This window comes from Brienomyrus brachyistius, unplaced genomic scaffold (assembly GCF_023856365.1).
Source record: "Brienomyrus brachyistius isolate T26 unplaced genomic scaffold, BBRACH_0.4 scaffold105, whole genome shotgun sequence".
In the NCBI taxonomy this organism is placed as follows: Eukaryota; Metazoa; Chordata; class Actinopteri; order Osteoglossiformes; family Mormyridae; genus Brienomyrus; species Brienomyrus brachyistius.
This window is the reverse complement of record NW_026042380.1, coordinates 153,911-179,146: the sequence shown is the minus strand read 5'-3', so window position 1 is coordinate 179,146 and position 25,236 is coordinate 153,911. Positions and strand designations below refer to the sequence as shown.

The window sequence follows — 25,236 nt, the reverse complement described above, 5'->3', positions numbered from 1 at the left end:
GCAGCGCCACGTATTTTTCCATTATTTGCAAAGCCGCAGTCCAACGCTGCCACTACTTAACCCTGTGGTAGAGTGCGAGCTCTATGAAAGTTAATTAGTCAGAAAGGCGATGCCTTGCAGCTCCCTGCACCATTATGGATTATTCAAAGGGTCATTGTTCTCCTCTGCAAAGCATGGGCCACAGGGCAGGCCTGCCCAGGGCGACTGGCTAACATCTCACACACGTTCGGGGAATAAATATCCAAAGTGACATATGGTTTGCACTGATATTGATAGTCATTAGCTATTGATGAGAAGTCGGTCCTACTGACTTTTGGATACGTTTTTAGAGGAATTGTCACTTCTCAAACTTCAGAAATGTGGCTCCAGAAAATATATATATATATTTTTTTAAATCATCATTAGCTGGAGAGCGGGGGCAGACTAACTTCTCTGGGGGGGCCCTAGGCTGACGTGGGTAGTAGTGGGACATTTGAGCTTTTTTTGGAGCTGAAAGAGAAATGAGAGGGAATTAAAAACAGCTTGTGCTATGGATTGTCAATAATATGCTAATCAAAGGATGGGGTGACCGCGGTAAAACTTACCGACTAGGGTGGGGGGCGAGAGTGCTGTCGGGAAAATTTGCCGATCGGGGGGTGGGGTGGCACGGCACAGGTCGATCGATCAGCCAAATTCATGATATTATATTAAAGATTATAATGTCTTAGAAAATAAAGTCGAGATAAACACCCCCCCCCCCCAGAATGCGGGGCCCAGGGCTGTTCCCCCGCCCCAAATTCCACCCCCGTTGGGTGGATTTGAAACAAGACAAAAAAAAAATGTTCGCACACAGCTTAAAAAACATGCCGATTTTCACTTAGAATTTTGTCTTTTTTTTCTTTTAAACCAAGTTTTATTTTATTTTTTAGTTTATTTTTTTGTATTTGATATAGATACACAATTCAACAAACAGTTGTTTTTTTTTTTTTTTTTTTTTTTTTTTTTAAATCTGTGATGATAATGCCCCAGAGCACAGTGACATCATGTGGAAGATTCTGGCATCGCGAGTACATACCTGAAAATGGACAGCGGTGAAGAAGCGCAGTAGGAACAGCAGTAGTAACGTCAACAATAATAATAATAATAATCATTATAATAACCAATCGTAATAGTGGCATTGATGGACTGAAATCGACGAATCACAAGAAATGTAAATGGAAAAATTTAAATAAACATGGCAGTTTGGGGGGGGGGGGGGGGGGGTGTTCACAGGCCTTTTCAATGCAGCACAACTAATTACCAGATGCAACCTCCTTCCCCCCCCCCCCCCCCCCAAAGGAACTATCCCAAGTGAAGGAAGCTATCTTGTCCTTTATATGCTGATTTTTGGTATCCTATTTGAGTATTATTGTTGTGTGATAAACTTTAAATTAACATCTTCAAAGATTAAATACTTCGCCACTTATGTGAGCAAGTAAAATAAATAATCTGATTGCCTCGGTTACCTAGGAGACGTGATGAGGGACAAAAAAACACTTGAGGTGGCGACCTGACAGCATCCGGCGCATGACGAACCGGAGCTGCAACTTCTGTCCATCTGAGTGGATATTTTATTCGTGGACCAGATGTCCCCATCGCCTTCTGTCACGTGACCGTGGACATTCCTCCTTGACGTAAAGCTTCTAATCCTGGGATGACCGCTGTTTAGTTGGTAAACCATGTATATACTTAACGGAAACATTGTGTAATACCCTTTTTTTAAAAATTAATTACACAGTATTTATGCATTAGTGGGCTAATGTCATTCTGAAGGAGCATGTCACCCTCCCACAGCAGACTGAACAAGAAGCCCTGGTGTTTTTCGACACTTGAGGTGTTCGGTGTAGGGTCAGCAGAGAGAGTGTTCCATCTGAAACCCAGAAATGACCCTTAAATAATGGGGGGGGCGGGGGGGGGTCCACCCTCACCAGTGTTGCTTTACTGGGCAGGTGATGAGCTGGGTCTTGGCAGGAGATCTCGGAACTGCTCGTGCCACACGCCGAGCACAGAAAATTCCATGTGGGATGATGTCAGAGAAGGGATCGAGCGGATCTAGCATCGCTGCTAAGGGTCACCATGGCCCCATCAACTGGTGTTCTGGGTTTAACTGGTCCCCTATTACTGGGGCAGCTGGTTTTGTGGCATCCTCACACACCGCCCGCAGCCCTGGTTTAGCTAAGGTGGCCGTCATGGGGGGGGGGGGGGGGGAGAGAGACGACAGGGGAAAAACTGGCAGGTTTATGAAGACGGCCTCCGTCAGAGGGCAGAGACCTTGGCTAGAGTTCCATGGTTTAAGAGGACACTCGTTGCTCCCAAAATACGGACCAGCCCCTGGAACGAATGTGGGGATCTTCAGACCCTAAATGCAGGCAGTGACCACCCTCTTTTGAGGGGAGAAAGTCAGTCCGGTCATATGCAGCATTAACGGAAAATCCGCCGATGTTCACTCGTTGGTCCAAACACGTGTGCTTTTCAACATGTGTCATGGGCAACATCTTCCCTGTTTCACGTAGGAAACTATCTATGATCTACTTAAAAAAAAAAAAAACAGAACTGAGAGAATGTCTCTAACACAGGAAATCCAAAGTGGAATCTAGCAATTTTATTCATTTATTTATTTATTTTTTTGATTGGATGTCATCCAGTCCTCAACTTCCCTTTACTCCACCTGCTGGCCACCTTCAGAAACTACAGCCTCTCCATTCACCGCGTTTTAGACTCGAGTCGGCATCCTATAGTAACAGCCAGTGTCCTTTTCTTGAGTGAATATACACGCACCGTAAAGTAATCAGGTGGGTTAGTGTTAAATGAAGAGCAGAACCTTCCGGAAACAGCCATCCCCACCAAAGCCTCGTTTTTCCTATTTATTGAACAGCAGGGCACTGAACTTATAAACCAGAAAATGGACCTAAGTGCAGAAACTGCACATATACAACTCAAAGTCTATATACTCTATTCCCAAAGCACAACAAAAGCAGAAAAGCAAAATCCCAAAATGAATAGAATGCAGATAAATTAAAGGAAAAAAGGACAGTAAAAACAACCTCTTTAAATAGATGAACCGACATTAATTCTTAAAATTACTTTAAAAAAAAACTTAACTGCCAACAACTCTAATCGTCTTTAAAAACACTTTAAAGCTGGAGATTTAAGGGAAAATAACTAACACAAGTAACATGAATTGACCAGCGTGATTCTGCAGACACAGCCTAACCCCCCCCAATATTCCTTGCTAATCTCCGCAGAATTTCTCAAAGAATCTAAACTTACATCCTCTTAGATCTCTCTTTTTTCAAACTTTTTTTCAACAGCAAAAGGATAAATAATAACAATAATAATAATCATAATAATAAGAATAGTGATACAAAAAAAAAATTCTCTCTGTCATTCAAGCTGTTTTGCATGAAGAAAAGTGAGAGAGGAACCTCGACATCCTTAAAAACAGCTTCAACTTACAGCTGTCAGCGATAAGCCGTGGAACAGCATTGTGGGAAAAAAGCTCGCCGCGTATCTGCTTGCTCGTTGCTGGGGCGGACCATTCCAAATATGAAAACAATGGGGGAGGAATGGATAAATAAGATGGACGCTAAGATGTTTCCTGACCTGATGATTGTTGGCCTTGCCACCGCCTCCCACCTGTTCCAGCACTCACAGCCCCTCCCATCCCACGACATCCTCTGATTTACATGTTCCGGCCGAGTCCACGAGAACCCAGGCAAGGGACCTCCCCCCAGTTTTTTTCAGTTGAAATGACCCACAAGCTACCATGATGGCTTAAACAAAGGTGAACGGCACAGCTCTGTTGGAGCAGCAGTGGTGTCTCCCAGCAACCAGGGAGGCTGAGGGCCAAAGTGTTCATCTCACTTTCCGGGTTGTCTGTGATTGGCCGTTTCCGTTTGGGGGTGGAGCCTACTTCTTTTTGCCGAAGAAGCTGAACCTCTTCTCGCGGTCCTTCTCTTTGCCCTCTTTGTTGCGCATGACGACTGCGCTGCCCTCGGCAGAGGCGGGGGAAATGGGAGGCATGGTCATGGCCCGGATCATGCCCCGGGGGGAGCCCCCGGCAGGTGCTGGGATCGCGGACACGATGCAGCGGATCCAGGAGTTCATCTCGGGCTGAAAGCAGAAAGGACAAGTAAAGACACTGTGTTTGACCACAGCAGCACACAATGCACTCTGTACCGCAGCAAAACGAACAGAATCCTTAGGGTGTCCGGAGGCAGCATGATATTTCAGGAGTGTGACCTATTAACTCTACCCAGAGTCTCTGTCAAGCAGCTTAGTCTCACAAAGTAACAAACTACTGGTGATGTAAGTTAATGATCGTGTGGCACCCACCTCGTCTTTCGCTTGGAAGAGATACTCCTTCCCATCGGCTAACCTGCAGCCCGGTGAGGAGAGAAACCATTGTTAGTCAGACGGCTCCCCCAGTCCCCTCTTGCTGACTTTGCCTTCCTTACTACCCTTCAACTCTCATCCCTCCTTCCCTCCATTTTCCCCTCATCCCTCCTTCTCCCCTCATTTCTCCTTCCCTTCAATCCTCATCCCTATATCCTCCCCTCATCCCTCCTTCCCTCTCCTCTCCTAGTTCTCCCCACCTTCCATTCTCCCCTCATCTCCCCTCATCCCTCCTTTCTCCTCTGATTCTTCCTTCCCTCCATTCTCCCCTCATCCCTCCTTCTCCCCTCATTTCTTCTTCCTTCCCTTCAATCCTCATTCCTCCTTTGCTTTCCCTTATCCCTCCTTCCCTCCATTCTCCCCTCATCCCTCCTTCTCCCCTCATTTCTTCTTCCTTCCCTTCAATCCTCATTCCTCCTTTGCTTTCCCTTATCCCTCCTTCCCTCCATTCTCCCCTCTCCCCTCCTTCTCCCCCGATTCCTCCTTCCCTCCCTTCATCCCCCATTTCTCCTCATTCATCCCACCTTCTCTTCTCCCCTGTACTCACCGGAGCTTGAAGACGTGTTTCCTCTTCCTGTAGTCGTGTGCCACCTCACAGGTGGCCTCGCCCAGGCTGACGGGCACCTCCCCATGGTAGGGGACGCCATTGGTGGCACTCTTGTTGTCCTTGTAAAAGCCCAGACTGCCCTTGCGCAGTACGCAGTACACGTTCTGCCAGGACCTGCATGCAAACATCAGTAGGCCATCACCAACACCTGACCACACACTAGTTTTTGCTCCTCAGCCCTCTAACAGTCCTCCACAGATCATCCATAAAATGCTTTGTGATTTATATGAATCAGTAAAGTACATCTTCTCTCTTGCCTTAATGTTTTAAGCTAATAAGACTGCGTTATCATGCACACTGAGAAGTAAGCATGGATGGATGGAAAATTCAATTCCCCAATTAATATTTCAGCAGAATCCTAGACACTGAAGGTGTCCATATACTTAAAATGAAATTTCAGCCGTTATCTCCTTTATTAAAATGTCTCATGCACTTGCCACGATACGTTAATTTGTCCTCTGCATGTGGATCTGCCGCCGACTTCAAGATCGAAGGTGTTGGAGGAGTTTTAAGTATGCGACAGACTTCTCTCCGACGTCTTTGATTTAGTTTTGTCCGCATGTCATTTGAAGTATTATATTATTATTATTAAATATCTGCCCGGAATCTCAGGCACTGAGGAGGGCAGCCGAAGGACGCCATTTCCCCGTATAGCGGACGTTTCTCAATTTGCATACTCGACCGTACTTGTGTCCTTGTGGACCCGTTTGATGTCATCTTCCATTGTTGAAAACCAGTCACAATACTAAGAACTGAAGTATGGAAGATGGTGTAAATCCCTAGGTCTTATTCTTACCCCTCTCCAAATATCAAGGATATTTCGCTTGCATCCTCGTCAACGGAGACCAAACCCATGATCCATTGCGCCCCAAGTTCGCTATTGGGAGGCGAGTTAGCAAGACCGGTCTTGACAAGACCACAGATATGGTCTCTCTGTTCTTGGTATTGAGAAGCATCCGATGTCCAGTTCAGTGAGCCCAGATGCTGCAGCACGGCTCACCTGCTGGCCGCCTTCTTGCTGTGCGTCTCCATCTCCTGCTTCCGGTACAACATGCCCTCCATGGTCTCCAGGGGCGTCTGCTCAGCCGGGCTCTTCCCAGGCAACGTGGAGAAGGGGGCAGACGGGTCCAGGCGGGACGAGGAGGCCAGCCCGCTATCTCGACCTGGGCCGTTCGCCGACTCGGACTCGGAGCCCTGGAAGGCCAGCGCACGCGGCCATCATGATTGGAGGAAAAGAACGGAGGGGGGGCGAGTCAAACGAAGGCTCAGGTGTCGCCTTGTCATTCGGCATCAGACTGTAAAAACGCATCGTCTCAGGGAAGTTTCGGCATGAAGCTGACCTGACTTCCAGGTTTGTAAAGGCTCTATACGTGGTTGCAGAGGTCAATATTAGGCAACCTGATTCGAAAGGTTATTAAATCTCTATAACAAAAGGACACGATAAAAATGCTGTTTCTACTTTTGGAGCCTTTACAAGTTATACTAAAGAGCTTCGCTGATTTATGTCTGTTACGGCCTTGCAGGGAGGTTTCTGAGAGTGCATTCCTGGTAGTCGATGACCATTTTTCTGCACTTTTTTTAAAAAAAAAAGCAGGCCATGCAATGTGGTGGAAATAAGTAAGACGGCGTGTTTTCATAGAGATTTCTGGAAAGCCTGGCAAAAGAGTAAAACACCTCTAATTTGCCAGTCTGAGCCGTAACTGGTGTCACTGTTTAAAAAAAAAAAAACACACACACCCCTCCCACTATAGCGAGACTCCAGGAAGACAGTGGGAGTCGATTTTCCAGTTGGCCACAAAGTCTCATATGGATCACATGATCAGGCAGACAGAGGAACGACAACAAACATCAAGAACGGCAACAAACACAGCGGCCGGGAACCGAGGAACTCGTGCGTGAGCTCCATGCAGACCTCGCGGAAGTCTGAGGGCAGAATGGAAAATGATTGGTTTAGAGGCGTAACCAAAGAGACTGTAGAGGTGGTAGGTCCAAGCAACTAGAGGTGCTGGCACCAAGACATTTGATTGGTTGGTCCCGCCTCCTCTAGTTGCTTGTACCCACCCCTTCTATAATCTGATTGGTTATCTCTGTGAACCAATCACTCTTCATTCTGCCCTCAGAACATTTTTGTGTAAGTCTCCCATGAGGCCGTGCAGATCTCACACACTATCCGAACACCAGCACATGGGACTAGATCCAACTACAAAGCGGCACACGAGAGAGAGCATTTACAACTATATCTACCTTGGTTTACAGGGCTACATTATTTAATAATGTCCTAAGGTCAAAGATTACCCAGCTACAATGTAATGAGTGGGTTTAGGTATTGCCCATTAATAAACTGGAAATATCTGGATATTAAAATGTACGGTAAACACCAACTCTTGATCACCCCAAGTGCTCAGGGGTATAAACTGCTGTCTGGCTCAAGGAAAGACCTTTAGATACCCTCAGAACCTGGGATCAGTGTTGAAACTGCACTAAAAACCATGCACACTCGCGTATAATACTTAGCAGGTTCCAACAGTAAAAAAAATATAGCATTTCTTTAATTTATTTCTTTGCTGAAAAAAAAATGATTTGAAGATAACCTGTTAGCATCCTTGACAGGTCTGTATGGAGCTCGTAAACCCCTGCTGATACCTTCACCTACGTACACACAGATACCCGAGGCACCCAAAATGCTACGTATCAACAGAAGACATGGAACATATCCTACGCTGGCTGACAGGTCACACCCAAAGCAGAGCAGAGATTATCCAACAGCCCGAACCATCTTCGGCACATCCAGAGTGCAGGTTCTCAGCCCTGCATACACAAGCCGGCTCGCCAAGATCAACGTGGAGCCACAGCAGAAATACGCATGAACCAATGGGAGGGGGCCCAAGATCCGATGGAGAAGCAATGGAGCAGCGAGGAGGAAGTGCGCAATGATGCCTCTCAGATGGGGCCAGGCGGCAGCGCTACAGCCAATCAAGGGCATGGGAAGCGGATGAGGGGGCGGGGCCATGCCTCCATACTCACACGCTCCAGAGACTTTGGTTTAAAGGCAGGTTTAGGGGCAGGTTTAGTGTCAGGCTTCTTGACCACTGACACCGTTACCGACTGCAGACAGAAATGCAACAGGAAGATATTATATGAGCAGTGGCATGCGGCGTGTGCCGCCGTGAGCACATGTGTGCATGTGCAAGACTCCCGGCTCCCCCTCGCTGGCAGTCTTCCGGACACGGCACAAGGGAACACGATTAAAAACACGAATAGACAAAAAAAAAAAAGGTGTACTGTAGAGACGTGTACAAAACCCAAATTTGCAAATTCAATCATTTGGGTTGTCCACTGGCCAACGGAGAAGGACAACTGGTTAGGGTGATGCAAACATGGTTTAACTACAGAGGTTCTTAAATAATCACAACGTGCTTCCAAACAAAAAACAGCAAGTACTTCTGCCCAGTAAGACACGAACAAGAAAATGAAGACAAGTATAGGAATACGAGATGAGATTTTGTGTGGCTTTATCCTTGCTGGAGGCAAACAACAGCCCGGTCTCGTGTGGGAGCTGCCATCCCAGTCCATCTGCTGCCCTGTGCCCCCCCCCTCCCCCCCACCACCACCTTTTAAAAGAGCCCTACTTTCTGAGGGACCCATTCACCTGCGAAGTTTCCTGATCGCTGTGGATTCCGTTCACAGACACTGACTGGTTAAGGGGTGGTCTGGTCCAGACTGGTCCTGCGCCGGAGAGAGAGAGCAAGAAGCTGGGTCACGAGGAGGTCCGGGCCGGACCTGCCAAAGGTCAAAGGTCAGAGAAGAAGCAGGGGTGCCTCACCTGGCATTGGACTCATGTTTTTGGCTCTCCGCTTCGGACAGTACCATCTCCTCGGCCGGGGGTGGCGTGGGGGGTCGTCGCGCTCTCTCCTCTTCCTCCCTCTTCCTCTGGATCTCCTGCTCCTCCAGCTACGGGTGACGAGAGCAGATGATTGGGATATATATATAAAAAAGGGATCCACCCATCTTTTCAATACCACTTGTCCTACGGAGAGTCACGGGGTTTTGGAACCAGTCCCAGAAGCTACAGAAGCAGGACATGGGTGTCAAACCCATCTCTGAGTGCACACATCACCTACAGGCAGTCTGGTCACTCCAAACACAGCAGGAGAACCCTGAGGAAACCTCACACACAGGGAGAATGGAACAGGGAGAACATGCGAGCCACAGCACCACTGTGCCCCCCCAACCAAAAGCAATCCATCCATCCATTTATGACCTCTATTATTTGATAGCTGCTACTTCATATAAATTGACCATCTATGACACCCCATAAAAGACTGCTGCTGGAATCCTAAGTACTGCTGACACACAACCCTAAATCCAGTCTGGGGTGGGGGGGTGGGGCTTGTTTACCGTGGTGAGCTTCTCCAGCTGGACGAAGCGCTCCTCCCAGCCAGCCGCCAGCTTCTCGAAGGCCTCGTGCCGCTTGATCAGGCTCTCCACCTCGTCCACGTTGGAGCCCAGCTCAGCCGCCCGCACCAGCGGCTCCTGCCCCGCCAGCCAGGACTCCGCCACCGAGGCGTCCCTCCCAAACTGCAGCACCTCCAGGACTGTAACGGGCAGAAAAAAAATGAGCTGTGGGAGGTACAGAAGCGTACATAGGGCTGTGGCCATAGGGGCACTGACTCCAGCTGAAAGCTGATTGGTCACATCCTTTGTCAATCACTAAAACATAGCATATCATTGGCTAATGATACGGTTGTCTCCCCTGCATGAATTATGGCCCCTTTTAAGCTGCCCTAGAATCGTCCCTCCAGGGGGATTAAACAGAGGAGCATGCATGATAGGTACAAGGTTCACAGATGGAAGGGGCATCAGAGGAGGACCTCACCGATCTGGAGGTGGTCCATCTTGTCTTTCCACTTCTTATTGATTTCATCCCTCTTGGCCTGCAACTGGTCCAGCTTCTCCTGGATCTGAAGTTGCAGTCGCCAATAATAAGGAAGATAAGGAAGAAATGTCACATGGTGAATAGCAGTTAACGTGGTCCGGTCAAAACAATGAGCTAGGTATAGACAGGAACAGGAGTTACAAGTGGCCTATGGATTGGCATTGCGTCTTGGGCCCCCCCGTCGGCCCGAGCTGCTGGCTGACCTCGTCGGCAGCATAGTGGTTGTTGCTGACCAGCGCCCCGCCCATTTCCTTGCAGGCCGTGAAGCTGTCAGCCCTGGCTTCGATCTCCGACTTGATGTCCTGGTGGTTGGCGATGACGAGTCCCGCCGAGGATACATCCCTGGAAGAGGGTGATACCTTTAGCACGACTCCAGGAATGGACAGACCTTGGAGGGTGAGCGGCGAAGCAAGGACTGCCAGGAAAGTGAGGCTAAATCTCATAGGACACGTGGCCGACCCATAGTCTGCGAGAGGGCAAGGAAAGTCATTAAATGCTAAATTCATAAAATGCTAAAGATACTGGGCTAAAGCTGGATTTATGCACACAGTGGCAGAAATATCCAAGGGTCCTCTGGGAGCAGAGCCTGTTTATGTAATGGTCTGCTGGATCCTTCATGTGGTTTTTTTTTGTGGAACTGGTTTATTTTTAGTATTTAGGCTTTTTTCCACTGCATTTACTGCTTTGACACAGTTGTTCCAAAATTACTCCATAAACATTTTAATAGTTCCAATTTATTATCATATGGCATCAAACATTAATGCTAGAAGCAGATATAAATCAATTAATATTACTATTCAGTATCAATAAACTGTGTATAATTTAACATGAAAATAAAGATCGAAATGGAATAAAAAATGGAAAAAAACCAGGTAATGCTAGGGAGCATGGGGAGGTAGAGGTGCTACTGAAGGCCACCTGATGCTCCTCACCTCGGGCTGTCGTGGGCGTCGATCTGCAGATTGACCCCATCCATCCAGAGCATGAGGTCTCGCACCATGTTGAAGAAGCGGAACTTCTCGACTGTGTCCAGCAGGAGGAGCCGGCGAGCCTGACCAGCGGCCAGCAGGGCTTCCCAAGCCTCAGATACGGCGCGCTCGTGCCTGTGGATGTCGTCGGCCTTCTCACCGGCGTAGGCCTTCTGGAGCCGCGCCCCGTCGTCCTGCACTTGGCTCACCTGTAGGGGGCAGCAGTCAGAAATCACCGAACGAAATAAGAAAAACAATCTGATGCGATTTATATGGGACGCTGGTGGACCTGTCCGCTGAGGGCCTGGATGTCGTGCTCGTAGGCGTTGTGCTGTCGGTGCAGGTGCTGCACGGTGTTGAGGTCGCGGCCCAAATCGGAGGGCAGGGCCTCATTCTTCTCCCGTACGCGACCCAGCACCTCGCGGGCGTCCTGGTGGAAGCGGTGCAGCTCGTAGGAGGCGGCCAGCATCTGCGTGCGCGTGTCGATCAGCTCCAGCAGGTCTGCCCACGCCTCGTTCAGGCCGTCCTTCCACTCGGCCACGCTGGCGTTCTCTGGGTGGCCCGACTCAATCAGCTCGTCGGCCAGGGCGTTGACGCCATCCACACGCTCCTGCCCGATGGTGCTGGTGTCCCGGGCGAACTCGCGGAACTTGTCCCGCAGCATCTGATTGAGGATGACCCCAGATGCCTTCTTTAGCAGACTTTCATGCATACAGCCAATGGCATAAGAGAGAGTTACAACTATAATTTACATACAAAAGTCTATTTAATGGGGGGATGATTAAAACCTAATTAAATATTAGAGAATTTATCTGAGTGTTAATGTACATGTGCTCAGAAAAAAAAAAAACGTAATTCAACATTTGAACATATGCAAATTAACAGTAACATGATGACGAGTGTGTATGCCATTCCCCGAAAAGGTATCAAGAGGCCAAACGAGGTGTGTTAGTGGTCGAGTCAAAAAAATCCGTGGGTGAGTCGAGTGGTTGCTGAGAACAAGCACGACGTTATTTAGGTACATGCGAGTGCTTTTTAAAGCAGGGCTGGGGAGTCTGTTCCATGGAGGGCCGGTGCGGGTTTTCGGGATAGCCTCTCGATCAGCCAATAACAGTGGGTCCCCGGGATTGGAGTTGAGATCCACTGCTTTATTATTGGCTGACTGAAAGGCCATCCCAAAAACCCGCACCGGCTCTTCATGGATCAGGTTCCCCACCCCTGCGTTAAGCGACCGAGCCAAGCGGGGCGGGACAGGGATGTGGCAGTACCGTAACGTGCTCATAGTCCTGACCCAGCTCATGGGAGCCGGCCACCACCTCCCGCTCAGCGATCCACTGCTCCAGGTCGTCCACCTCCCGCTTGAGCTGCGTGAGCCGGAGTCGCTCCTGCAACCGGCCGCGGCGCTCCTCCGCCAGGTCCTTCAGACCGGCGTACAGCTTGTCCACCTGGGCTTGCCGTAGGGTGATGCGTTCGCTGGGGAGGGAAGGAGAAACCACATGCTGGGACAGGAAACGACACGAGGCGGCTGCCCTTGACCCATGTCTGAAAAACTGGCCTCATTTTGGCCTGTGGGTATGTATCTTCTCGCTTCCCGAAGCCCTCGTTTTTTCACTGGCCGGGCCGATTCGCGCCGTTTACGACACCAAACCCTCACCTCTCTGGGTGCTCGCTGGTCACCATTAGTCGGCTGCTATTGGCCAGCTGGTGGATGGTCTGGGCATAGTCCTCCAGGGCCTGTTCCAGAATCTGGTGCTTCTTCACCATCGCCAGGGCGCTCTGCTCGTCCTGGGTGGAGGACAGAAAGGTGGCCACCAGAAGCAGGGAGGTTGTCTCTACTGGTCATCGTTTGCAAGTAAACATCTAAGAACCCACACATAGCAGATGGTCCCCACCCACTCATAGCAGCTAGGCCTCACCTACACATAACTGCTGACCACACCCATACATAACAGCTGGCCCCGCCCACACATAAAAGGTGAGCTCCACTTGCACATATTTCCTGCCCACATCCCCGCACGTAACATCTGAGCCTACTCACAAATAACACCTAAGCCCTGCTCACATACTGCAACTGACCCAAGACTACACAGCAGATATGTGTAGTCTGAGCCCCGCCCACATATAATAACTGGGCCACGCCCACCAAGTCACATGACCCTGCAGCCTTGCCTTAGCTTTCTCCTCGGACATCATGTGCAGCTCCTGTTCCCCCATCCAGGCCTCGGCCTCGGGCGGCATCCGCATAGAACTGCTGGGCGCGGTGTGCCTCCACCAGGCGGCCCCGGCGCTGCTCCGTCTCGGCCATGAACCGGGCCCAGGAGTCTCGCAGCTCGGCCAGGCGCTCGTCAAGCCGGGACTGCCGCTCGCCATCCACCTGGTCCTGGCCCGGAGCCATGGAGGTGACCATGCACCTGGATGTCATCGATTCGCGGCTGGTGGCCCTGGATCTCCTTCTGCAAGGTCTGGGTGAGGATGTGGGGACCATGACCATCTGAATTCGGACTGTGGTGGGGTCACCGCGGTCATGCTCTCTGCGGGGCTGACGGATCCCCCCGTGATCCGCTCTAATGCTCCCAGACTTACAGCACTTCGTATCAGATGCTAAATATAAACCAGAGCTAAATTAGTCAGCACTCTTGGGGCAGAGACTGTTCCAGAACTTGACCCCATAATCCCAAATTCCAGAACACTCGCAAAACTGTTAAATGCCCTCGATTACAGTGGTCACCAAGACCACAGATCCTGATTGATGTTGCCCTCCTGCCCAGGGCTGACTGAAAATCATGTGCCCTCCATACTTTGTCTCCAGTAGATCCGGTGCTCTACATGGTGAAACTTGACTGGTGGAGGGGTTTGTTAAGTCAGCACCCCCCCCCAGACGATGGTGCCCTAGGCACTGTAACCTAATGACTGTCACTGCTCTAGTCCTGTTTCATTGCCCTCGTACACACCTGGTTCTTCTTGATGAGTAGCTGCACGCTGGGTAGGTCCTTCCATGGTCTGTGGAGGTGGCCAGGGGCATCCTCTCCTTCACCCAGAGCTGAGGGATGAGGAGAAATGGAGGGAGGTCGATGCGGGAGCTACACACAGGGGGAAGGAGTCGGGATTACATGTGCAGACTCGGCGCTCACAATCTCGTCCTCCAGGTCGCGGTTAAACTGGTGGGCCTCCTTGGAAGACAGCAGCTGCTGCCGCCGCTGCCTCAGTGGATCCTGGAGCTGGCAGAAGCTTTCAGTGACCCTCCTCTGCTGGCTGTCCACCTCCGCCAGGCCGGCATCCTCTTGGGACAAGGGCCTGCGCTTGGGCCTGTAACGACTCCACCTCCTTCTCACGCACCTCCATCTGGTGCTCCAGCATCTGGGTGGAGAGAAGGTGGCTGGGGTGTTCAGGGCTCGATTCCTGTCATTTCCAGCCAGAGAGAGTCCTGAGCAGCCAACTAAAATAGCCCAAAAGCATCCCCCTCAGCCAATCAAGGAAAAATCTGTACAAGAAGCAACTGATGGCTGAAGGTCGTCTCTGGAGAAGACGACGATATTGGATGTGGGTTCAGATTCAAACTATACCTCTTATCAATTTCATGCAGGGGCTTTAAAAAGCAGGACTAAATTCTACACCACTGCCCTCCTCTTTTTTCAGCCTAGTGCTGAATATTGACTGAACCTGAAAAATGCCAGGAAGTGAGGTCACTTCTGGAAGGGTTCGTCTCCCCGGATCCCCCCCCACCCCACCTGGTGCTTCTTGAGCAGGATGTTGACGCTGGTCAGGTCCTTGCCATAGTCGTCGCTCTGCAGCTGAGTGGACAGGTTCTTCAGCCAGGAGTCCAGGGCCGAGCAGCTCTGGGTGAAGAGCTCCGCCCTGTTGGCGTCAAAGAGGCACTGCGCCTTGGTGCGGGTGGTGCTTTCCAGGTCTTCCCACTGGCGCTGGAGGCCTGCCCGGGTTTGTTTTACTATCGACTCCAGCTCGGGCTTCTCAAGCACCAGGGCTTGACCCTCCTGAGGGAGAACGGGAGGTCAAGGCAAGAAGAAGTGACGACTGAAGAAAACCATTACTGATTCCCTAAGTGTGGCCCCTCTCCTTATAAAAATCCAAGGTGATCCTATCAGAACAAAAGACCTTCTCTATGAACGAGAAGGTCAGGCCATTCGGGGGTCTTGAACTTGAGGTCACAGGAGCAGTCTTGGCACCTTGTCGATCTTGTCCAGCCAGTCCTTGTTCGACGCCAACTCGGCCATGAAGGCCTGGTGCTTCTGCCACTTGCTGTGGAGGGTTCCTGGCCTCGTCGTACGACATGTCCTGGGCCGTCAGCATCTTCTCGTTGATCCAGAGAGTCAGCTACGGAGAGACAGACACAGAGAATGAAATCGGAATACGGTCATGAACCATAACTGAATCTGTCAGCAAATTACATGGTTGTCGTTGTAGCGTGATTCCATTAAATCATCACGTTGATAGAACTAATTAACAATAGTATGTGGCCGCATTTCCTAACTAGACGCTGTCGCAACAGCAGCAGTGAATTCCCCGGATGGACCCACCACGCTCTCCCATCTAACCCCTAATCCTCCCACACCTCGCAACCACTACAATCTCCAGCCCCCCTATACACTCTACCCACCACTCCAAAAGATTAAATGTTAATTTTTATTAAAAGCCCAATATGTGTGACATGTCTCAATGTAATCAGCTTCAGCAGATCTCTTTGTTGCCACCGTACGGCGCTGTTTCAATTTCAGTGCGAAGCGTCACAAACAGTGCCTACCATAGAACGTCTACCATAGAACGTCTACCATAGAACGCGCGTGCAAAGTATGAGCACGATTTGTCCAGTGCATTTCAAGTTATTGAGCTAACAAGAAAAGCATCTTTGGTGGGAAAGCAGTCCCAAAGCATTTAGCTAAAAAGGACATTAAGGTTGGTATAGCTGAGCACTGACCTCTTGTCCGTCTTGCAAGAAGTGCTGCAGTTCTCGGTTGTCTTTGAGTTTAGCCAAGAACTCACTGGCTGCTTGCTTGTTCTTCTTGTGTCTGGAAGAGAGACGTCAGAGAGATCCAAGCGTTCGACTTTCCCTCTTCTCCCAAAACCCAACCCTCCTCCAGCCTGCCTCGTGGCTGAGCTACTTTCTCCCCCAGAGCACGGCACCTCCAGCGTGACTAGCTAAACATAAGGGTCATGTTTTAGTCTAGTTTAAAGATATACCACTTCAAAATAACGCCGTAAGTCTTCAGTGTTTGTATTTTAATTATGGGGTGTCAAAACAACATGAATTGCAAAGTTGTGGCATTAAATTTCATTTTTCAATGAGGAAGAATAGTTTAAAACATGCAATGAGATAACGATGTATATCCCAAAACCTGAGAAATGTTAGTATTATAATGTACTTACTGAACCTCTACATTCAGACTCTATAAGCCGTATTGAGGAGCTTCTGCTAAATGAACTATGTTATTCCCCCCCACACACACCTCTCCTGGATGGAGTCGGCTTTCTCCTGGATCTTGTCGGCGTTGGCGTTGCGATCGCTGACCAGGCGGCGTCCGGAATCCACCACGCCGGCAATCTTCTCCTCGCTGGCCTCCATGGTGGTCAGGAAGTCCTCGTGCTTCTTGATGGAGTCCTCGGCCCCTGGAGACTGGCTGGCATCTCCGTGTGGGACAGCACATACTCCTGGGCAAGAGGGGGTGACGAACATCATACCCTCACCTACCACTAGGAGGGGGGGCGGTAGTTCGAGGACCACTAGTTTAAGTGACATGATCTTGGGTAGAAAATTATGGGTCCGTTCCTCACCCACCTGGCTGTTGAGGAAGCCCTCTGCCTGCTTGGCGTCCCGTAAGAAGGTTTGGAAGTCGAAGGCCTGTGCCAGCAGGCTGTGCCGGTTCTCCCACATGCGACGCAGTTCATGCCAGCCCGTGTCCAGCGCTTGTAGCCTCTGGGCCAGGAACATGTGCTGCGCGTCCGTCTGACCCTGTGTCACCTCGGCGCCCAGCGCCCGCATCTTCTCGTAGTCCTCCCGGTAATTGTCCACTTCGTTCTTGATGCCCTCGTGCTGGGCCAGCAGGCGCTCGGCCTCCGCCAGTGAGGTGGGCTGTCCTCAGAGGCCACGGCCGTCTGTGTGCGGGACAGCCAGGCCTGGAAGTCGTCCAAGTCGCGCAGGAAGCCCTGCAGCTTGCTGGCCTCGCCCAGGGATTCCTCCGCCGCTTCATGGTGTCGTTCAGCTCCTCCCACACCTCCTGGATCTCCCCCAGCCGGGCCTGGATCTCCGAGGCTTGGTCCGGGTGCTCCTGCGCCAGCTTCTGAGCCTCCTGATGCAAGTTGTCCAACTTACCCTGAAACGATTCCTCCGGTTACGCCAAACTTCAACGATCTGGGAATGCGACTTGATGCGACTTGACTTTATCTCAGGGGCCGTTCCAGGATTTTTTTTTAACATGGAGGGCACAACAGGGATCATAATTCATACAGAGGAGCCACTTTCTCATTAGCCAATTATATGTTATGAATTGGTGAGTGACAGGGGAGGGGGCCAATCAGCTGTCAGTAAGGGTCTTTGTGGCCACGCCCCCTGCATGCTACTGTACCTGGCCCCGCCCCCCTACTGTACCTGGATGGCCTCCAGGTCACGCTCCATGCCCGTGAGCTTGCGCTGGAGGGCCATGACCCCGGCCAGGTCGTTGCCCAGGCCCTGGGTGGACTCGATCACTTTTGTCTTCTCCCGCATCCAGCTCTGGATCTCATTGCACTCCAGGTGATAATTCTGGATGTTCAGCGCTGACTCCAGGGCCAGCTTTTTGTGGTCAGCCAGCCGCTGGAACTCCTTCCAACTGGGGGGGGGGCACAGTGAAGGTTTGCATTTTCACTAATGCAGGCTGGAGTCAGTTTGTTGTTCCTGGGGCCACATTCAAAAATTCACTTTGGGGCCCCCCTTCTGATCCTCCAAATATGATAAATATCTCTAAGCATCTCCTAAATGAGGAACGCATTTATCTAATATTTAATGCAGTGACTGTTTGTGGCCAACAGGGGGCCCCCATGCAAATGTGTGGGTTTCAGTGGTGGTGAACACGGCTGCTGTGCTTAGGGTCAGCAAGTGGTGCCCATCACCCCTGTACATCTTGGGTGTTTCTCAATATGCGGACTTGACTGTAGTTGTGTGTGTTTTGTGTCATCTTTCATCGCCAAAGACCAGTTCCAATACCAAGCCCAGAAGTATAGAGGACGGCAAAATCCCCATGATGTTGTTCTTACTCCGCCACAAATATCAAGGATAAATCGGTTGCATCTTCGCCAGAACAAGGCGAATCCCATGATTCATTGCACCCTAAGTTTGTTCTTGGAGGCAAGGTAGCAAGACCGGTCTTGCCAAGCCCACAGATACGATCTTCGCGTACTTGGTATTGAGAAACACCCAGTGACCGTAGTGCGAGCCCATCTGAGCCACTCTGAGCCGGTCTGAGCCGGTCCATACCGGTTGTTGAGCTGGTCCTGAGTCTGATGGATCTGCTCCTTGCTGCAGTTATCTGTGCCAAGCAGCTGTTGAGCGACCTGGTTCACGTCGGTGATGCGGGCAGCCAGGTTGTTCATCTCAGGCTCCAGGGTCTCAAACCTGCATCCACACGCACACAGAGGAGTGTTCTGTCTTTACTTATATCAACCTTGCCAGCTGTGACCCTAAACCCTTCCTAACCATCAACCCCATTTACTTAAATTCACTAATTATTAATCTCAACCTTTATTCCATCCCATACTGCTTCTGATTGCAGGTACAGTATAATGGTCAAATTTGACATATACATATTTGTAAATCATCTTCAAATTGTCTTGCATGTTGCATTCTCGACACATTCTTCGTCTGCTTAATCTACTTTGCTAAAAAAGATCTTTCTGATCGTGTTTCTGATTTGTTGCCTGTTGATTTTTGACATCCTGCAGAACGAAGTACCCATCCATGTCAGTAATCAGTCAGAAAAATAACTCTACCACGAAAAGAATAAAAGAGAACTGAAGAGGAATTAATCTTAAAGGCCAATAAATCGCTCCACGTTAAGCTGCGCAGAAAGCGACGCTGTAGCCCGGCATGATATTCCCGCAATCATCTCCGCGCTCCCGTCCGCTTCCTGACGAGCTTCCCTTGACCTCCATCTCTCACCTCTGCTGCACCACCTCCAGGTCCTCCAGCTTGGTGGGGATCTCCATGTTGTGCAGCCACTGCTCCTTCTCCCCGACCCACAGCTGACAGGCGCCCGCCTCGCTGAACATGCGGTACAGGGCTAGCGCCCCCTCCAGGGCCTGCCTCCGCGCCACCGACAGCGCCTCCAGCTCCTCATAGCGCTGCTCGATGGCGGGAAGTCGGCCCTCGACCTGGTTGGGAGGGGCCACAGCATGAGCGGTGTTTACCGCCACTCGAATCATGCTTTTGCAGCCCCCTGCTGGCCACAGCAGTTACTGCACTGGGAGGGTGACTTTTTGATTGGGGTTGCAGAATCGGCAAACCCGGCCCTGAGTGATTCTAGTATATTGGGCCCTTGAGCAAGGCCCTTAACCTGCAATTGCTTCATCCTGGGTATGATGTTAATCTACATCCAGCCCTATAAGGAGGTCCTCCAACTTAGGGGCTGGTGGCAGGACTGGCCATTCAGCCACCAGAAAAATCTCACACTGGTCCATTCGGACTGGTGCGGTGCTGAGGTATCACCTGTCACATGGCTGTACTCATCCCTGAGGTGGTTTGTCGTTTAGTGGGTGCGGCAACACACTGTAATCAGTGTAGCTCCTTACTTCATGCATGCAGGAACATATTAACATGCTTAGCCCTCCCCCACCAACCAGGGAGGGGGGGAGGCTTTTTGAGCCCCCCTTTAGCAGAGGCCCCTGGACTGCAACCTGGGTAAGCCTGTGCATTACAGTGGCCCTGGATGTATGGAGACAGTGCCGGTCAAGCCCGAGTGGAACTAGGCTTCAACCCCACAACCCTGTCTGAGACAAAGTGAAAGTGAGGCCGGAGGTGCTGACCTGGGGGGAGCGGGCGTAGGCGGGGGGCAAGCCCAGCGCCTGCTCATGCAGCGAGTCGATGAGAGGGCGGTGGCTCTGGATCTCCTCCTCCACCTCCCTCTGCTTGCGCGCCAGCGTCTGCGTGGAGAACTCGTCGTGACCCAAATCCGCGCTGGACACCCGCCGCAGCGTCTCCAGGATCCAGGCCTCCATGTCGTTGGCGTCCGTCTGGAACTGGTGCAGGGCCACCGCCTCACGGAGGCGCTGTTCCCTCTCTCGGGAGGCCTGGCGGGGAGGCGGAGGGATTAAGGCCAGATGCGCGAGCTGGATGTCATTCCCGTCGAACGCTGCCTCGCCATCCAGCAGGGATTCTGCTTCCACCCACTCTGCGACCCTGTGTGACTCAGCCAGTGCTGACAGAAAGCTCCAGAAGGCAAGGTCTTCTTATATAAAGTTAACAATGAACCACAGAACAAAAAAACTCCAGACCAGTTCTGTGGGCTGAATCACGTAACAAAACCATTCAGAAAATAACTCCATTATTCAGACAACAATGACGCACCTCATAAACACTGCATACTGTCAAAGTGGAGAACCAGACAGGGCCAGCCCAAGTCAAAAGAGAAATAAACAATTGCAAGCGCCCAGTCAACACCAGGGGGCCCCCTCCATCTGATAAGCCTCTCAGAATAGGAAGGAAGGTGACAACTGCCAACTAGGTTAATCAAATTTTGCTTAGGGCCCCAAAAGGGGTTGGGCTGGTCCTGAACAAAGCCCAGGCAATAGCCGGCGTCCAATCACAATACGAAATGTGTGTGGCTCTACCCCCATTCATAAAAGAGGTGGAGCAATCTGTAGCCTTACACGTAATTCCCGGGGCCCCGGGCCCTCACCTCCTCTAGGTGCGTCCACTGCGCCCGGACATCGCGGATCCGCTCCAAAACCTCGGGGGCCCCGAAGTGGCCCTCACGCACGAGGGCCTCGCCGGCAGCAATGCTGTGACCCAGGGGCCCGTAGCGGGCGGCCATCTCGTCTCGAAGGCCTCGTGTTTGCTGAGCAGGTGCAGCGCCGAGCTGAGGTCGCGGCCCGATTCGCCTGCCGCCAGGATCTGCTCCTGCTCGCGGATCCAGGCCGCCTCCTCGCCCAGCTCCCACAGAAACTGCCAGAGCCGCCGCGAGTCTTCCAGGCGGACACGCTGCTCGCCCGCCAGCTGGCCCAGCTCGTCGTAGGCACGGCCCAGCCGCAGCACCTTCTCACTGACCAGGGCGGGGTCACATGGCTTGTAGACTGGGCGAGCGAGGGGGGGGGGGATGAATGAATGGGATCGCTTTGGGTAGTGGCAATTCTAGGACTTTTTGGAGCAATTCATACAGGGGGGCGAGCCTTATAACTGGCCAATAATATGTTTCGAATCAGTGAGTGACATGGGAAGGGCGCTCTGAGGACCAATCAGCTTTTAGCTGAGGCCCATGCCCCATAGCTCGGCCCCTTTATATGCCCCTCACTTTAGGTAAAGCCTGCGATTGCCCTAGCAAGTCTGATCTAATCTAACTTTAGAAGTGTTATAGCAGATCCATCCATCCATCTATCCACCGATCTATCCACCTATCCATCTTTCATTCACATTTATTCAGTACAGGGTTGTGGTGACAGCAAATAGATAAAACTGTATTTTTTCGAACTCATCTGTAAGAGTTTTATGCTTAAAAGCATGACCCAGACTAATAATGGCCAAATTAAGCTTCATGAACCACTTGCTGTATTTTGTGAGACCACTAGATGGTGCTCTTGGAAGCTTCATTTGGCCGTTACTAAGCCAGGCTAACCTATATAACCATACATACAGTGCGAACATTACAGTTTTCACTGCGCTGAACTTGTCAGATTACTTGTGGCAGGATGTCAGCAGATTAGCCACATGACTGCATTTAGTAGGTCTGTTAGCATGGTAGCATATTCATGCCCCTGAGCCCACTGGAACTGTTAATGCAAATGATTTAACCTTTAGGTCACCTTGCAGAAAAGGACATGCTCACTAATTTAATAAATGCTAATTTAAATGTAACACTGACCATTCACAGCCAGTGTGTCTTATCACCGAGTACAACACACGCCCCCCTCCCGAAGTCCCCTCCCCCACACGCACTCTGTTGGATGCTGGTGAAGCGCAGCGCAGTCGCCTGCACGGCCCGCACACGCTCCGCCTGCGCCGAGATGTCCGCCTCCACCAGCGTGTGCGTCTGCAGCCGGTCCTCCACGTCGTGCAGGTGCTTCCCGCTGTCCTGGGACTGCAGGCGCCCCTGGGGGGGGGGGGGGGGGGGGGGGGGGGGGCAGGCCAGTGCGGGAGAGTTAGCGTGTCAGCGTGCATTCCGATAGTCGTGTGACTGAGAGGGGAGAATAACGTGAAGGATATTTCCGAATGAAGCACAAGGCAGTGAGGGTTTAAAGTTAAATTTTAAAAACACCATCTGGCGAGAGTGGGGGGGGGGGGGGGGGTGGCCTGGAGCCATCCTTAGAAGCACATTACAACGAGTTGGGGGACACCCTGGACAGGATGCCAGCTCTTTGCAGGGAACATACGCCCACTCATACACTCACACACACACACACACACAGTCCAAGTATTCATATCTTTATGGGGACTGATCATTCATTTCTATGGACATAACACCAACCCTATAACTATAACCACCTTAACCCCCACCCAGCCCTAACCTTAAGGCATCAGTAACCAAACAAAAGGCACGTCTTTTTACATTTGTAATTTCTTGATTGCGGTCACAGATTGCATTCTCAGAATGAACACCAAGGTCATCATTGTGGGGACCCAAATAATTGTCCCCACAACATCAGCGTAAGAGGTTTTTAATAAAATCTGGCCCCCACAATGGAGTTATTAACGAACACAGACACATACACACACACACACACACAGAATCACTCTCACCCATATTCATGTACTGCGGGCAATTTCGAGACACCAGTTAGCCTGGCCATATGTCCTGGGAATATGGGACTGCAGGACTGGGATAGCTTACTAGAGGGTGGAAGAATGTATGGACCTGAATCATGTTTGCCATCCAGCCATATTCCAGCTGCTCTGGCTGAGCAGGGATGCGGGATATTGCAACTCAAATTCACATAAATAATTCAACACGTCACTCAATTTTATGTAAATGAGCTCTTGCCAGCCAGCCAATAGCAGTGTTAGGACATTAAGATGGTCCAGCCTCCTTCTACCTTTAACCCAGTCACAAGCACTTCCTGTCAGTGGGCATGTCCCTAAATGGGGGTTTCCATTGGATATGCAGCATGGGCTCGGGCCCAGGGGAGGTGGCTCCGCCCACCCCGCCTATAGCTCCGCCCCTAGGCCCGGGCCCATGCTGCACCTACACTTTAATACTCGTTTCAGTGCCGCAACATACACGCGTGCGTGCGTGCGTGTGTGGGGGGGGCCGTACCTTCATGTCGGCCATCCAGTCCATGATGTAGCTCATCTCCTGCAGCAGCCTCTGGAGGTCGCGGTGGGCCTGCAGCCTCTCGCGGCGCGCAGCCAGCAGCTCGCGCAGGTACTCCCACAGCCGCAGCACGTTGTCGCGCCGGGCCAGCACGCGCCGCACCTCGTGGTATCCCTCCGCCTCCAGCTCGCGCGCCACTGCCTCCACAGCGGCCACGCGCTCCCCGTACGCGCCGATGTCCGTCTCGATGGCCTCGTGTTTCCGCGTAGCCGCTTCCACGGCGCCCAGCTCCAAGCCAAAGTTGTCCTGCCAGGTCGGGGACGGCCAGAAGGACAGTGAACCTCCCACAAATGGAAACCAGTTAAGGACCAGCTTGGATATACATGTGACGACGCAGAAACACAGGCATCTCTAATTTTCTTTCCAGATATTGTCAGAAATTTTACCAAGCTGGGGTATTTTTTTTTACCAAAATGAAATTTTATACATATTTTATACAGCATTTATACAGATGCAGAGATGCACACCAGCTGAAAATTTTCTTCCAGACATTACAAAAGTTATAGTTTTACCAGAGCGTAGATAGAATTTACCAGAGCGTAGAATTTCTGCTTCTCATTTGCATACATTCATGTGATGTCACAGAGAGGCAGGCCTACTCTAGATTTTTGTCTAGATCTAGATTGCTTAACCATTGCGTAGATATTTTCATTCAAATGAACCTAGATGGGCAGTATTTTTCCTTCTCATTTGCACATGTTGTTCTGTGCTCTTGCATTTTATTTCAAACATGTGGTCACGGGGTCCTCTCCGTCTCACATCTGGTCTCATAGTGGTAACACGGTGCCGCACCTGGGAGACAAGGCGCTGGTTCTCGCTCAGCCAGGTCTCCCTCATGGCCGCCTTGCGGTCGAAGCGGGCCGCCAGCATCTCCAGCTTCTCCTGGCGAATCAGCTCGTTGCGCAGCGCCAGCTCGCGCTCGTGCTCCGCCTTCTCCAGCCGCTCCCACGCCTGCCGGCCAATAGCAGCGGCAGAACTTTAAAGGACCGCCTAGCTCTTTTTCAACCATTGGCTGCATCATTTGCCAGTATCAAACCCTCTTTCAGTGCCATGCTCAGGAATGATGTGCAAACAGTGGGCCTGTTCGGGGTCTGTGTGTGTGTGTGTGTGTGTGTGCCTGTGTGTGTGTGTGTGTGTGTGCGTGTGTGTGTGCCTGTGTGTGTGTGCGTGTGTGTGTGCCCGTGTGTGTGTGCCTGTGTGTGTGTGTGTGTGCCTGTGTGTGTGTGTGCGTGCGTGTGTGTGTGCCTGTGTGTGTGTGTGTGTGCCTGTGTGTGTGTGTGTGTGCCGCTGTGTGTGTGTGTGCGTGTGTGTGTGTGCCTGTGTGTGTGTGTGTGTGTGTGCCTGTGTGTGTGTGTGTGTGTGCCTGTGTGTGTGTGTATGCCTGTGTGTGTGTGCCTGTGTGTGTGTGCCTATGTGTGTGTGCGTGTGCCGCAGCACCTTGTTGATGTCGGAGATGAGCTTGCCCTCCCTGGGCATGTAGACCTTCTGGTTGTTGGCTCTCATCTTGCTCTGGATGGTGAAAAGCAGAACCTCCAGGTTTCCCTTCTCCGTAAACCTGTGCGCATGCAAACACAGACACGAGTCTTTTGATTACAGTCACAGGTTTTTAACAAAACCGAATTTGCCCCCTGGTGAGGACTGAAAAAAAAACCCCACGACGTCAAAACGACAGGTTGTTATCGCACTGTGGGTACATTCGATGACAAGCACAACACCTAATGGCTAATAAGCCATATCATGTTAAATTAATCACTAAATTATTTAGAAACTGTTTATGGGCGAACGGCTGTCGGGTAAGAGCAGACT

The 25,236-nt window shown here is 51.1% G+C and overlaps 2 protein-coding genes across 2 annotated transcripts in view; both read right to left on the bottom strand.

The window, feature by feature from the left end:
• Positions 1-2,598: 2,598 nt before the first annotated feature.
• On the bottom strand, positions 2,599-6,744 carry LOC125727632 (spectrin beta chain, non-erythrocytic 2-like). Its single transcript, XM_049004486.1, has 5 exons — positions 6,272-6,744; positions 6,021-6,234; positions 4,961-5,134; positions 4,354-4,396; positions 2,599-4,131 (listed from the first exon to the last, which is right to left on the bottom strand). Exons 1-5 carry the CDS (start codon positions 6,327-6,329, stop codon positions 3,928-3,930), a joined length of 693 nt encoding a protein of 230 aa, XP_048860443.1. The 5' UTR covers positions 6,330-6,744; the 3' UTR covers positions 2,599-3,927.
• Positions 6,077-25,236, bottom strand: part of LOC125727631 (spectrin beta chain, non-erythrocytic 1-like) — a 57,882-nt gene continuing 38,722 nt past the window's right edge. The window contains 36 exon segments of the mRNA XM_049004485.1: positions 6,077-6,214; positions 8,670-8,746; positions 8,844-8,971; positions 9,419-9,615; positions 9,897-9,981; positions 10,160-10,298; positions 10,889-11,133; positions 11,214-11,588; positions 12,193-12,397; positions 12,579-12,709; positions 13,094-13,156; positions 13,158-13,322; positions 13,324-13,386; positions 13,876-13,916; positions 13,919-13,964; positions 14,056-14,214; positions 14,216-14,281; positions 14,653-14,916; positions 15,109-15,189; positions 15,191-15,256; positions 15,858-15,948; positions 16,387-16,546; positions 16,549-16,588; positions 16,716-17,011; positions 17,014-17,121; positions 17,124-17,250; positions 17,526-17,745; positions 18,390-18,527; positions 19,071-19,282; positions 19,934-20,197; positions 20,806-20,948; positions 20,951-21,199; positions 22,059-22,212; positions 23,374-23,676; positions 24,223-24,381; positions 24,868-24,985. Of these exon segments, the coding sequence (XP_048860442.1) occupies positions 8,719-8,746; positions 8,844-8,971; positions 9,419-9,615; positions 9,897-9,981; positions 10,160-10,298; positions 10,889-11,133; positions 11,214-11,588; positions 12,193-12,397; positions 12,579-12,709; positions 13,094-13,156; positions 13,158-13,322; positions 13,324-13,386; positions 13,876-13,916; positions 13,919-13,964; positions 14,056-14,214; positions 14,216-14,281; positions 14,653-14,916; positions 15,109-15,189; positions 15,191-15,256; positions 15,858-15,948; positions 16,387-16,546; positions 16,549-16,588; positions 16,716-17,011; positions 17,014-17,121; positions 17,124-17,250; positions 17,526-17,745; positions 18,390-18,527; positions 19,071-19,282; positions 19,934-20,197; positions 20,806-20,948; positions 20,951-21,199; positions 22,059-22,212; positions 23,374-23,676; positions 24,223-24,381; positions 24,868-24,985 (5,329 nt within the window). The 3' untranslated portion in view covers positions 6,077-6,214; positions 8,670-8,718.